The 14,422-nt window shown below is 39.2% G+C and overlaps 1 protein-coding gene across 1 annotated transcript; it reads left to right on the top strand.

Moving 5' to 3' along the window:
* Positions 1–1,973: 1,973 nt before the first annotated feature.
* On the top strand, positions 1,974–7,986 carry LOC116262391 (protein phosphatase 2C 32). The gene is made up of 4 exons (XM_031641720.2): positions 1,974–5,017; positions 6,438–6,551; positions 6,827–7,091; positions 7,804–7,986. Exons 1-4 carry the CDS (start codon positions 2,699–2,701, stop codon positions 7,917–7,919), a joined length of 2,814 nt encoding a protein of 937 aa, XP_031497580.1. The 5' UTR covers positions 1,974–2,698; the 3' UTR covers positions 7,920–7,986.
* The last annotated feature ends 6,436 nt before the right edge of the window (positions 7,987–14,422 follow it).

The raw sequence follows: 14,422 nt of genomic DNA, 5'->3' as shown, positions 1-14,422 counted from the left end.
TGGAAACGCGTCACCTCAATGAACAGTGAGATTGCCTAGAGTGGCCTTGTTGTCACAATGGAATAGAATGACGGGGAAGCCATTAAAGGAATTTACTGGTGCTCGTCCTTTCGATAGGTTGACTGCATTGATTAGTGACAAAAGCGTCCTGTATTCTTCTTTCTTGCTATCCTATAGCTTTTCCTCAAGTACGTTGCAGGATTACCACAGGTTTGCTCCTCCCCAATTATTCTTATCATCGACGTCCTCGGTGGTTCTTTTTTGCTTGGGGAGCAATAAAGAATCCAAAATTGCAGAAAAGTGAAAACTTATTATTTTTTTTAATTTAAAACTTTTGAGGAGCACCAATATGTAAATGAGTAAAATTACTGGAAAAATATCATATCGATATAAAAATAAGAATAAGAAGTTTTTTTGGGTCTGTGTAAGCAATTGCCCACACTGGGTGAACTAGTTACAAAAGCATGTTGTCATAAAACCTAGTTTTTCATAAGACGTCGCTGTCAGTTTTTTATTATTGTATCATTCCAAACACAGCCTTTGGAGTTCTATGGTGGATTATTGATGCCCTTAGGAGGGGCTGTATTTTCTTGTGAACATGTAAAGAAAAACCTGGATACTTTGTCCTTGCAGTTTTCTCTCTTGTGTTAAAAAAGTGAAGGCATTTCTGGATCTAAGTGGCAGGTATATATTGGCCAAATTTTTTGGCGCAATTCAAATCTAGGTTGTCATTAGGTGGCCCATCAATGAATCTTTCTTCTGGTCAAGTTTGATGTGGTAAGTGGAGGCCATGGCATCGCATTTGTATGAGCCTCTTTGTGTTTGGATGCATGCAGATGGAGCAAGAAAGCCACTCACTCTCACCTTGGCTTTATGTGGTGTTTGATGTCAACAACCTAATGGTGCAGGTGGGAAGTGGGATGGAGCCCACCACATGACAACTTCATCTTTTTTTCTTTTTCTTTTTTTTTTTCTGCACATATAAGGCAATAAATGATGAGGTCAAACATGGTAAGATTTTGGTGCTCTTTGACTCATGCATGCTATCATCATGCATGCATTGCAGAAGCTGCCCAATGCACATGCATGTGATCTGACTCCACATGTCATGTCACGTTATGCATGGCCATGATTGCATGCATGCATGTTTTCTGGGCAGAGTCAATCAATATTCACATGCCTGTCCCCATGTGACCTGACCTGCATTGGTACTTATTCAATGAGGCAGACAAACCTGACACTTGCTGTTGACTTTTTTTTTAATGACATAAATAGAGTTTGCATGTGGATATTTTTTTTTGTAGGGACTACTGCCACAAATGGGGAGAAAAATTTCCCCCCACCTTGGGTGCTGTTACTGACTTGGTGTTTGACCATGAATTTTCAATAAATACCAACTCCATTAATCATTGCCAATTTGTCATTGGCTTTCTCAAACTGCAAAAAGAAAAAAGAAGAATTACAGAAGCATTTAAGAAGGTGGATGCTGTTTTTTCTTTTCTTTTATTTATTATGATTATTTTTGAACTTGGGTTTCTTCTGTTTTAACTTCAGTAAGTCAAACCTGTTGCCATAAAATAAACTCTCGAGTTTCGTTATGAAATGTCAGGATTATTTGTAATTGTGCAGTTGGGAAGAATAATTATCTCAGATGGCGGGCTCGCTGTGCGCTTATTTTTTTCTCACCAGGACGACCCCACGCAGTTGGACAAATTTGTATTCTGATGATGATGATGGTGCCTTTGCATCTTTTGAACCTTGCTTCTGCATGTGTCAACACCTAGAAAAAGTCACCCCATGCACCAAACTGCATCCTGTTACATCATGACGATGATGATGGGGTTAATGATGATGACCGAGACGATGTGCAAATGGTTGTTAGCACCAAAACCAATCATTCAAATAAACAAGTAAATAAATAAATAAAAAGCAGGAAAAAAGCGGTGTTGGGTCTGACTTTGTTTACCCTCTCAAATGTTTTGAAAAACCCAAGAACGGAGCTCACTGAAACTTGATTGATTGAAGCAAGAGCACCCCGTTTTCCCTCTTTTGGCTTACCTCCCCTCTCGCTCTCTCTCCCTCCCACCATTCTCCCCTCAATCCCAAGACCTCTTTGTTTCTCCTTGACATATCCCTCTTTCATTTCTTTTTTTTTTTTTCTATTGCGTGCTGGATCTCTTCCTTGAGCATCAATCCCCTTGTGTTTTTGTATATTTCTCTCGTTTCTTCTCAGATTGGTTCTTTTCAATTAGAAAAATAATTGATGGGTATCTCTTATTTTTGCACATCGATGTCCCATTAACAAGCATAGCTTGTTTCTCCCATTTTTTGAGCACCCAAGAAAGGCATCATCTCTATCTGATTCGCCGCTTGTTTTCAGGATTGGAGATCCCTAAAGAGGTTAGATGGTTACCACATTCTCCATTTTCCCGTCTCTTGTTCATCTTGGATTTCATACTCTAGATGGCCTATGCTTGTAGATGGGTTTGTTCAGTTTTGCATTTGGCTCCGAAGATATAGGCTAGGCTCTATCATGAGTATTTTCTTCGTAAACCCTAGAGGGGGAGCGCTTTGGTTGAGCTTGTTCATCTTGTACTTGATAAAGATTCAGAGCAACAAAAACCCCCCAAATATGTGCATGTCAAAGGACTAGTATAATGTTCACTGCTGCAGCAATCGTCGCTTGATTCCAAAGGCAATGGGAAACGGAATCGGTTGCCTCGTCCCGACTGGAAATGGCAAGGGTGGGGTTGATATAGAATTCCTGGAGCCATTGGATGAGGGGTTGGGCCACTCCTTCTGCTATGTCAGGCCCGTGATCGACTCTCCGGCAATAACGCCGTCGAATTCCGAGAGGTTCACCATTGATTCCAGTATGATAGATTCTGAAAACCATTCGGGTTCATTTAGACAAGAGGCTGTGGAAGAGCCAGGATTACAGAGACCCCACAAGAGCATAGCTGAAACTACCTTTAGGACCATATCTGGTGCATCTGTTAGCGCTAATGCGCCGAGTACCCGCACCGTTACAGCATACGATCAGTGCAGCTTGTTTGCTGGCGAACCGCAAGATCGTGCAGCTTCGTTCGAAGGTACTGCTTCTTTTACTGCACTTCCCCTACAACCTGTGCCTAGGGGATCGGGACCTCTGAATGGATTCATGTCAGGGCCGTTGGAGAGAGGCTTCACCTCGGGGCCTCTTGAAAGGGGTGCTGGGTTCATGTCCGGGCCAATTGAGAAGGGTATGTTCCTCTCCGGGCCGCTTGAGAGCACCGATAAATCCAATTTCTCCGCACCACTTGCATTTGGGCAGAGGAAGGCTACTCTTAGGAGACTGATGAGGAGCATGAGCAAGCCCATGCGAAGTGCGCTTTCCCGGACGTTTTCTAAACATTCAGGGTCCAGTTGGGTGCATCGCTTGCTGTTGCACCCAGCTAGTCGATTCGTTTGGCAATCCAAGGAGGCAAAATTTCGAACTGAGGAGCCAAGAAACTGTTTCGATGCTGCGGCAATGTCTGGGACGGCAACATCTGTTGGGGAGCACAGCGATGGCCGCAATCTCCAATGGGCTCATGGTAAGGCAGGCGAGGACCGAGTCCATGTTGTCCTGTCGGAAGAGCATGGCTGGCTGTTTGTTGGAATCTATGATGGTTTTAATGGTCCTGATGCTCCTGATTTTCTGATGAGTAATCTTTACAGGGCAATTGATAAAGAACTGGAAGGATTGCTTTGGGATTATGATAATCACCCTAGTCCCAATCCACTTGAATGTGATTATCTGAGTAGGCCTCATGAAGGTCTCGCTGATATGCCAGAGAGCAGAAATGAAGAACCTCTTTCTCAATTGTGTGAACTGGATTCGCGTGATAGGTTAGAAACTGGTGATGCTGAAGCAGCTGCTAGTAGCTCTCTACCAACTTCAAGTGCAAGAAGTAATGACTTGCTTAAAACTGCTGCTGATTCTGACGATGGTAGAACTTGTACCACGGACATTTCAAATGCAGAGTCTGCCAAGGTTCCAGAAAGTGTGCAAGATTTGGAGAGGATGGTAACTGATGGCACTACGGTGCAGGATAACTCTCCTACATCTGCGTCAAAGTTGGCCGGGCAGGGAAGGAGGAGCAGGCGTCTCTATGAATTATTCAAGATGGAGGATGCTGATTTGCATAGCTCATCCTTAGAAAGGGACATTGATGTGCAGAGAGTTGATTCTCTTGAGATACACCCTAACGCATGTAAAGATGACATACAGTCTAGAGAAAATTTGTCAGTGGTACATACACTATCATGTTCAGCGAGCGGTAAAGGGGATAGCTTTAGCAGTCTAAGGAGTGACACAAATTCAATGGCTGGTGCAGGGCCAGTTTCAAAGGAATCAAATGACAATGCCAGAGTTCCATCCTCTGTCACTGGGACCAAGTCCAATGTAGCAGGATCTCTGATTGGTTCTAAGCTTAGAAAAATGTACAGGAAACAGAAATCTTTGCGTAAGAAATTGTTTCCCTGGAGTTATGATTGGCACAGGGAACAGGCTGATGATGCACCCAGAAAGGTGATAGACTCACTTGCACAACCTAGGAGGTGCAAGGCAGGAACTGTAGATCATGCAGCTGTTTTAAAAGCTCTGTCACGAGCACTTGAAGTCACAGAAGAGGCCTACATGGAAATGGTAGATAAAGTGCTTGACAAGAACCCTGAACTTGGTTTGATGGGTTCTTGTGTCCTTGTGATGCTAATGAAGGATCAAGACGTTTATGTCATGAACCTAGGTGATAGTCGTGCTATCCTTGCACAGGAGAGATTAAATGATCACCTTGGGAAAGACGATGTTAGGCGTAGGATGCGGTGCAGGGATCCTGTTGTCCGCATGGAGCTAGACAGAATATCTGAGGAGTCCCCTATACATAACCAGAATAGCCAATGTACTAAAATTAACAAAAACAGGGAGATATCACTCTGCAGACTAAAGATGAGAGCATTTCAGCTGTCCACAGACCACAGCACAAGCGTGGAGGAGGTAAAATGTACATCTGTGGATGCAAAAGTCTTAACCTTTTACTTCTATGAAGATAATGTCTTGTAATTTTGTCTTTTTCTTATTTCATTATTCTACTTTTTAAAAACGAGAATTACTTGGGCATTTAGCTTCTTTTAAGTGATTCAAGTCCAGTTCGAATGAATGATTTAAAACATATTTCTTTTCTAATCTCCAAATACTTCCCGTAATAGAAATCTGTAGGTGCAGTAACATGGTTTTAGCTTGAGTATGATTATTCAGTATTCATGGTGCAACGCTTGTAGACTGCTGATTTTTTTACTTCAGTCATGTCATTTCTGATGGATATCTTGCAGTAAGAATTTCGAGTTATTTGTGTTGGACAAGCCAGGAAAGTTTTAGCCATTTCATGGGTACTTGGTTGAGCAACAGTCTGCAGGTTTAGAGACACAGTGTTAACGTTACTCACAGTTGTTCATATGTTTGGTTGTCTTCTCCATAAAGAGTGTCCCTGTGTCCAGAAGAACATCATTTGCAGTCTTAGGTGTTTCTTTGCAGGACATGTTTGGTTTGAACAGGGAGCAACTAGCTGAGATATGTGCATGCCATCCCAAATGGCACGAAAGGTGCCTTTACTGGGTTCTAAAAAGTAAGTCTTGTGTGAGATAAGTAGGTCCCTGAAGTGAATAGCAAAAGAGAAGGCAACAGAGTTCTGCATCATGAAGTTGGAAAAATTGTTTTCTTTTCTAATGGATTTTAATGCCTGTTCTCTGGTTTGCTGCTTAGCTTACTTTAGGTCCTTAGAGGAAAATTACAGCTCAAGTTGGTAGACAATAATTGATCTTCATGTATTTGAATTCAGTGATTTAATCAAAGTATAAAACATGAGGAACAACTTAAATAAAAGTTTCTTTTCTGACCATGTTAAACCTTGATCTGTTTTGGTAATATCCATTCATTACTTTATCTTGTATAGATTGTAATTTCATGGCTTGGATGCACTTATTACCTATTTTTGCTGGTCCCCTTTTCTTTACATGCCTTATCAGGTATTTTGTGTCATTGATGTGTGGATTTTAGGTGTGTTCCAACTTATATTTTTGTGTTTCACTACCTATAATAGTGGATATTCCATGTTCATTTATAGAGAAGCCCTTTCATTCCTTGTAAAATATGAATTGCAAAGTCAATTGCTATTCCTAGTTATTCTATTTGACCTTTTTTGGTAAAATGCAGCTGTTTTTTTGTTGATAACAAGAGCTGTTCTTTGTAGTTGCAGAATGAGCTAGAATTCAGTTGCTGTCATTTCCAAATTTTATTTGACATTGGCAGATGTGTGCGATATCCTTATTTGTGAATCCTAATATTTGTGAATTGAAGAAACTTGTAAAGTTTTTTGTTGTCCAAGGAAATAATTATGTCCCAATGTTCTAATATTCAGGAAGTTTTGAGGATAAGGAAGGAACATCCTGATGATGACCAATCTATTTTAAATGGTAGAGTGAAAGGGCAGTTGAAAGTTTCTCGAGCGTTTGGTGCAGGTTTTCTGAAGAAGGTAGACACAATTCTGTATTATAAAGTATTTATCTGTCCATAGTTGCAATTGAGTGACAGTTCATACCAAAAATATACAGACATCTTCATTTTATTTGCATGCGTAACAAACAAGGAAATTTATGTATCTTACACTTTATTCTTGAAGTTGGTTACTAAAATAATGAAATTTAAATTGATATTTTCTCTGAAATGGTACAAATGCACATACTATTGTGAAACTTTGATTGGCCATGGATATCTAAACTATATTGTGTGTTCTGTTGTTCATGACAGGCAAAGTGGAATGAAGCTCTGTTGGAGATGTTTCGTATTGATTACATTGGAAATTCTCCCTATCTCAGTTGCATCCCATCTGTCGCTCATCATCGGCTATGCTCCAATGATCGATTTCTGGTCTTGTCTTCAGATGGCTTATACCAGTACTTCAGTAATGAGGAAGTAGTATCACACGTTGAGTGGTTCCTGGAGAATGTTCCTGAAGGTGATCCTGCACAGTACCTCATCACCGAGCTGCTGCTTCGTGCTGCAAAGAAAAATGGTTAGTGGATCTCTCTTTCTCTTTGTCTTAACACACAGAGACAAAGAAACGAAGACACATACAATGAAGATGTAGCAAGACAAATCTGTTAGCTGATTTGCGTGCACTAAATTTGTCATATCAATCTATGATGACAAATAGTTGCAAATCTTACAAAAGATTAACCTTGGCGTTCTTATGAACAAAGGAGGATAACTTTTCTTTTCTTTTTGCCTTTTCCCCTTCTCCACCAAAGAGGATTTTTGGTTTACATTGTCATTTTGTTGCAAATTAGTCTGGAAACTGGATTGTGCTTGAGTGTTGTAGGGCGCAGCAATTTTTCTAAACAAGGAGAAAACTTCCTGGCAATGCAATGTTTTGTCAACTATTCTGCAAAAAGAAGCTTTTGATAGAATGATTTGCTCGCAAGCATACAAGGGAGAAATGTCCCTGGGTTGATACATGTATCTCCAGTCAGGCTTGCAAGCCTTTTTTCTTTGCCACAAGTAGGGTTACCACCACTGTCCTAGATGTTGGTAGCCTAGGTACGTCATGCAATGACTTCTCAGTTACAAGGAGATATTTGGAAAGACACGTAAATAACTTCGAGGGGAAACATCAGAATAATCAAGTGCCTGATTCGCTCCGATTTTGCATTATCAGTTTGTACTGAATTTAAGGGTTCGGCTGCTCCTGCCATTATTAATGAATTGCATCATTTTTTTTCTTGTAGGGATGGATTTTCATGAGCTGCTGGACATTCCTCACGGTGATCGGAGGAAGTATCACGATGATGTTTCTGTCATGGTGGTTTCCCTTGAAGGAAGAATTTGGAGATCATCAGGCTAATTTTTTTATTTTTATTTTTTTTCCTTGTAGCAAGTTCCAAAGAAAAGCATTTCTCTCTCTCTCTCTCTCTCTCTCTCTCTGTGCTGGTGCTCGTCATATTTTCTTTAGCAGATTCCTTCTGCATTCATTCTACATCAACATGATTGCCATGTCAAAGTGAATGGAGTAAAAAAAATGAAGGTAAAAGGCATTGATCATACAGAGAAATGGAGTGCTGGCCCTCTCTCTAGTGAAAATGACCCCCACATACATGGATGTGATTTTCTTTTTTTGTTCCTTACCTCAAGACATTCCCATGGAATCATAAAAGCAAATTGTTCCTTCAAAATATATAGAAAAGATGGATAATGCAAATATTACAGCAATACAACAAAAAATGAAACTGAAATTTCATATAATGACCAAATAACGTGTTAATGTTAGTGTAAATATAGCCTTTTCTCTTCCAGCACCTGGAAATTGAGAGAGTACCCGGAGAAAGTGAATCTAGGCCTGGCCAGACTCAATAAGGCTTGGCACAACAAGAGCCTGCTGGCTGAACTGGACTTAAGATTAACTTGAGCCGAAAATAATGGTTCCGAGGCATGCAACATTGGAGCATGTAAAGCCGATTTAGGCTCAAATCTCTGTCACAAGGATATGGGAACATGATTCCTCATGACCAGTGTTTACTGTCTGAGTACTTTTGAAATTTAACGAGCAAATTAGAGTTTTTAAGGGGCATGGAACTTTTCTTGTTCTGATCGATAAAACTAAAGCTCTTAATTTTAGTATCAGCGATATTACTTCTCATGCAAATGACACAGAATAAGTCCAGTACGTGTCAGTGTGCGCGTTTGGCTGGGACACGAATCCAGACAAGAGTGTCCCAGCGATGCCGACCCATACCTGGCCGTACCGGGGCAGGTTTGACTTGGGTAGGCTTAACTTCCTGGCCAACCTTCAGCCCAGACCTTGGTTTAATGAAGTTGATGGCTCTGTGGGCACACCCAGTGATTGTGACTAGCGAGCAGAGGCGGGTCAGGAATTTTTACTACCAATCTCTCTCACTCATGAATTTGGGCCCAGACAGATTATGAAATTGTTTGGTAGGGGACATGGTGGTTGAACTAATAAAGAAGCTCAGCTGACCAAGAGCATGGCAGGTAGTCAATATTGGCATAAATGAGCTTCAACCAAATGGCTCATGATCTCTCTGGGTGCAGTCAGTCACAGTAAAGAGAGGCTCCACCCACCCCATTCTGTCCATGCAAGGTGGGCTAATTTTGTTCATCTTAAAATTTGTTCTCACTTTATTTTGTTATATAATTATTTTCCCGTAGCATGAATAAAAATACGGAAATTCATTGATTGTGGAAGATCTACTGTTCCTGTCATGTCTTTCTCCAACCAGAAAGGGGGTGTTCTTCATTATCTCAGCCACAACTGACGAGTCACAGACATATAATTATATGAGCAGACCAGCTGCCTGAGATTAATTCCGAAGCCTTAATTTCTAGACCAGTTATCCATTTTCTAGAAAAAGAAAATTTGCATTTTCAGTCTTGATTATAATAAAAAAATTGGAATTATTCAGCGAAGATTGCAAATAAGAGCCTGAAGCAAACATCGTTAACCCGAGGAAAATTTTAATTAGGCGTGAACATTTTTTTTCAGCACTAAAACTTTTATCTACTGCAAAATTACACTCTTACTCTTTTTAAGTGGTATTAAACAATGGTTAGAGTGAGGAATGAGAAGAATGTAATTCAGTGTAGGATAACAGTGAGAAAAAAATGACAACCAATTTTCATGACTGTTTTTTATACTTAGGGCCTCAAAGTAAAGTCCAGTATCAGTTATCTATATACCTTTTAAAAAAGTTAATGTTTTGTACAGTAAAAAAGGAAAAGCTATTTTACGTAATGGAAAATGAAAAACAGATATATATTCTAATTCTTTTCTGTGCTTTGGAGGATGAACAAGCTGCATATGGTGTCTATGTATGTGTCCGCAAAGGTAATAAATATGTATTCTTTCTGTTTCTACGTACAATATAGGCCTTTGTGCAATGATCTGTACCCCCATAGGCCTTTGTTTCTGTGATCTTGTTTCTTGAGAAATGAAATTCTGAACCACGTACGTAAAGCCGTACCTGTTTCTTAATCTATCGTCTAGAACCCTCATGCTTTTCCAGTTCCCAATGCGACGCTCATTCTCAGTCGGCTTTTCAGGCGCTATGATCGGATTAAAAATGTGTTGGACGGAAAAGGTTTAGTGTTTGCCTCCTTTTTTTTTTTTTTTTCTCTTCAATTCTTTCAAGGGTACGTCCTTGTCAGGATTCACTTGCTTTTTCTTTATGAAGCAACGAAGTTCTGATATGATCATCCTCCTGCTAGTGCAACGTACATCGTTACAGAAGCAAATGATTATTGTTGTTATTTTGGTGTTCTTAATTTTATTTCTATATATTTTTTAAAAAATATTCGTTGTACGAAGAGCTCCTAAGGCGTCTGCTTCGGTAGCCATGGCAGCAGCTGGTTCCGAGAACAACACAGAGCACAGCATTAATTTGTTGTTCTTCATGATCAGCAGATCTGCTTGAGCAGCGTTCCTGCATTATGTGTCAAAAAAACTCTCAGCAGGTATCAATTTCTTCTACAGATTTTGGTTCCACCGCCACCGGGCTGCAATTATATACCTTTTATTCAATTGTACCACCACCCCATTATTTGATGTCATTAGACTGATCAGAACGCCGGGTGCTATGACTTTCTTCAGTATAAAAATCTTACTGTCATTGCGACTTCTGTGAACATGGTGCTCTGTGCATGCTGGCCTGCCGGTGCAATACAAGCATTCCGGCATCGTTGGCTTAATCCCTCCATGTTTCACAAATGCTGCATCCATTGCCGCCATGGCTAATATGCACTTCACCACACCAAATTCAGGGAGCAGTTCAAATTCATAAACGTACACATTGAGAGAAGGAGTTTTTACTGGCGTACTGAGAGAAGAACTGAGCCTGGGAAACATCTCCAGTCGAACTTTGTGTACTCGCACGTAGTACCTTTGATCGACCATCCATTTGATCTTAATAGAGTGAAGAGATTGGTTGTGGAGACGTAAAGTGGCGGTGCAGCATATCAAGTGTCACATTTTTGCAATGGGTTCGGCTTAATTGCTACGACTGATATAACCACTTATTGGATGTTCGTTAATGGCAGTTCGGCTTAATTGGTACGTCTGGAGCATTAGTAACAGTTTATAGCATTTCTTCCATGGAATCTGCATCTGGTCCGACTGTTGTCGACCCGTTTAATAAAAAAACTCGAACATGTCCGATCTTTTCTCGCAGAACTGAACATTATCACACGAAATAAATGCCGAGAGTCGAAGTTTTTCTATCGATCTGCTGGTAGAATATTTGATTCGAAGATAGCTGAGATCCAGTGGTTGGGAATCCGAATGGAAAAGAAAATGGAAGAATTTGTTCGGCCGATTCCATTCTACTGTTTCACTCCTTCCTCTCGATTTGCTTATTTGAATTTCGGAGGGAGCGATTCCAAATCCAATGTCGCTCATCTCTGATTCTCGAATTTCGGGTTTGTTCTTCGGTGTGCGTGCTCTCTGATCTTTGGGCAGCTGCCCTTTGGGTCGAAGGCCTTGGCGCGGTACGGTTGGCTGCCGGCGGTTCGATCTCCGGGAGCACCGGCTACGGCCCCTTCGGGGCGACACCGACACAGGCTGTTTCGTCCGTGCCGGCGTCTGGCAGGCAGCTCGCCTTTCAGTTCTTCGTCGTCCATCGCGGCGCTCCTCGAGTTCCTCTGCCTTCTTTTGGACAAAAAGGCACGAAGCGAACCAAATGACGCATCATCAACCGACTCAAAAACACATCGCATACTACAAGCCACGAAAGCCATTCTACCATGAAGAAAGAATTTCGACCCGCCTGAGTTCATTCATCACGCAAAGCCACGTACATACAGTTCGGGAAAAAGTGTGACACCCAGTTCTGAAACGAACCATTCAAATTGCCTGCTTTCTATACGAAGCCTACCGATCGAATCCGAACCCATTGAATTGGATGTCTTGGCTTCCCAATGGACCATAACACATTACCCTCTTTCAAACTCAACTAATGACCAACATTCGATCAACACGCACACACAAATATATATATATATATATATATAGAGAGAGAGAGAGAGAGAGAGAGAGAGAGAGATGCAGATCCTCATATATCATATTTGATGAAAATAGTTTAGACAATGGAGATTAAGTTTACAAATATAGAAATCTTTTTTTTTTCAAGGGTATGAGATGTCCTTCGAATGAAGAAAGGGAGAGAAAAAAAGGTTCCTTTAAATGAAACATCTTGTGTCTTTGAGGGGTATTAAAAAACAAGTTGTTTTTTATATTCACAAATTTAATAGTCAACGTCTCAACTCCTTATAATCATTGACCTAAATCATTGTGAGTGATATATATATACAAACTGGTAAGTATTAGAATCTTAGATGTTAAGAAGATAAAAAAAACAATCAATTGATGTTTTCTAAATTAAAGGTTGAGAGAAAAATAAAGACAAAAAGTATCACGTTTTAATTGTATATTATCAATTCACACTTTTTTCTCATTGTCTTTCTCTCCACATCTATCTGCAAAAGATTAATGGTTAAAATTGTTTCGTATCTATTTAGGCTCTAAGTGTCTGGCACCTATTTATAGACACCAAACTCTCAGACACAGTTTCAATGGCAATTGTTTGGACAAGATAATGCATTAGAGATTAAATTGAAAAAAAAGTAAAAATTTAGTTTGTATTTTTAAGTGACTTAAATACCTGTCAAAGGGAAAAAACAAAAGAGTACAGTTATGTTAATTGAGATCATTGCCTCCTTTGGAAGATATTTCATTCTTTTGAAATATCATTAAGTTATCATTTTTTTTATCTTAATTGTAACAACTCGACTTACTCTTGAGCTCGGGCTCCTTATTCTCGGATCCCAACCCGCTCCTAGCAGTTTTGGTTCTAACCCGAAAAAGGTTAAGAACCAGGACAATCATCTCATTAATGACCTCTCTTTATAAATTCTTGAATATCTTTCATAATCTTTGATACTGGACTAAACTTCTGAGATGTTACATTAATAGCCACCCCCTATGTTCATATTAAAACGAATGATCCAAATAATTCCATCAAGTTTGACATAGAAGGATCTGATATCCACTATCTTCTCTCTCTCCCTCTCTCTCAAAATTAAAAAAAAAAAAAATCAAATCTGATATGTCCTAAAAAAAGTAAACTATAGTTTTATTAGCTCTCAGATTTACTACTCGAGCTGTTTATAATACCACAATGAGGAATCATTCGATCCGTTTACTATTCTTTTGCGAGGGAAAGGGAACAGCAAAAACACGGTAATATAATCATACAACGGGTCACACCAGGCATGAGTGCAATTTTAAATAATACAATGTTAATGCGGATGGAAGATGAGAAATGGGTTTGGTTTATACGTGGAAAGGCAATGTCAGTCAGACCAAATTCAAACCTTATAAATCTAAAGTTAATATTGGTTTTTTTTTTTTTGGGTTAAATTTTATATATTAAATAATTTTTTGAATTCAAAAAGTTAAAAAATAAGGTGATACAATGAGGGCATATACTAATAATGGTGAGCAAATTTATACCATCCAATACCAGAAACTTGGGTTTTCAAGGAGTTGTTTGTAGCATATTGTTCCTTGTTTCTGATTCAATCTTCAGAAAAGTGACATATTGTTCCATGCATCTGTGATATTCCCATTATTAAAAGACCCAAAAGGGTAAACAAACAAAGACTCGCTTCTATTGATTGAAAAAGTCATTACTCTGTTTCTAATCAAGGGAAATAATATTGAAATTGTTTGGGAATCAGGTTGAATCTGAATTACATTTTAAGTGAAATTATAACTTAAAAAATTCGAAAAAAAATAAGCAAGGCGTATGAAAAATAAAAACAGAATATATGCCACAAACCCTCAAGCAGATTTTTGGCAACACTCAAGAAACTAATCTTTCCATTTGATAAAAATGCAATCTCAGTAGGAAAATGGCGTCATATGGTAAACATATTTTTGCCGGAGAAAAGGAAGCTAAAAATAATTGGAATACGATTACTTATTACGTGTACATCTTGCACACTTTCTTGTCTTGTTTCTCGATGCTTTTTTCTTCATAGTTAAGATATCTTTTCATCACGAAAGGACAGATAAAAGGGAACGGATGTGACATTCTTGTAAAATAACAAATAAGTAAATGCGGTGATAACGTGTAGTGAAATTTATAATTTTTACAGTCCAGTAGACATAAAGTTAACTTGCGTTATTTATTTATTTAATCTATTTATTTTTTCTTAAATATAATATTGCTTATCTGATTTATAAATCAATGATCTTTTAGGATCCAAGAATAATCGAGTGAAAGAATTTGGGTTAGAAAATTCAGGATTGCTTTGCTCATAAAATCCAACATATGA

The sequence above is a fragment of the Nymphaea colorata genome, chromosome 10 (assembly GCF_008831285.2).
Source record: "Nymphaea colorata isolate Beijing-Zhang1983 chromosome 10, ASM883128v2, whole genome shotgun sequence".
Taxonomy (NCBI): Eukaryota; Viridiplantae; Streptophyta; class Magnoliopsida; order Nymphaeales; family Nymphaeaceae; genus Nymphaea; species Nymphaea colorata.
The sequence above is the reverse complement of the archived record's forward strand: the minus strand, read 5'-3'. Positions and strand labels throughout refer to the sequence as shown.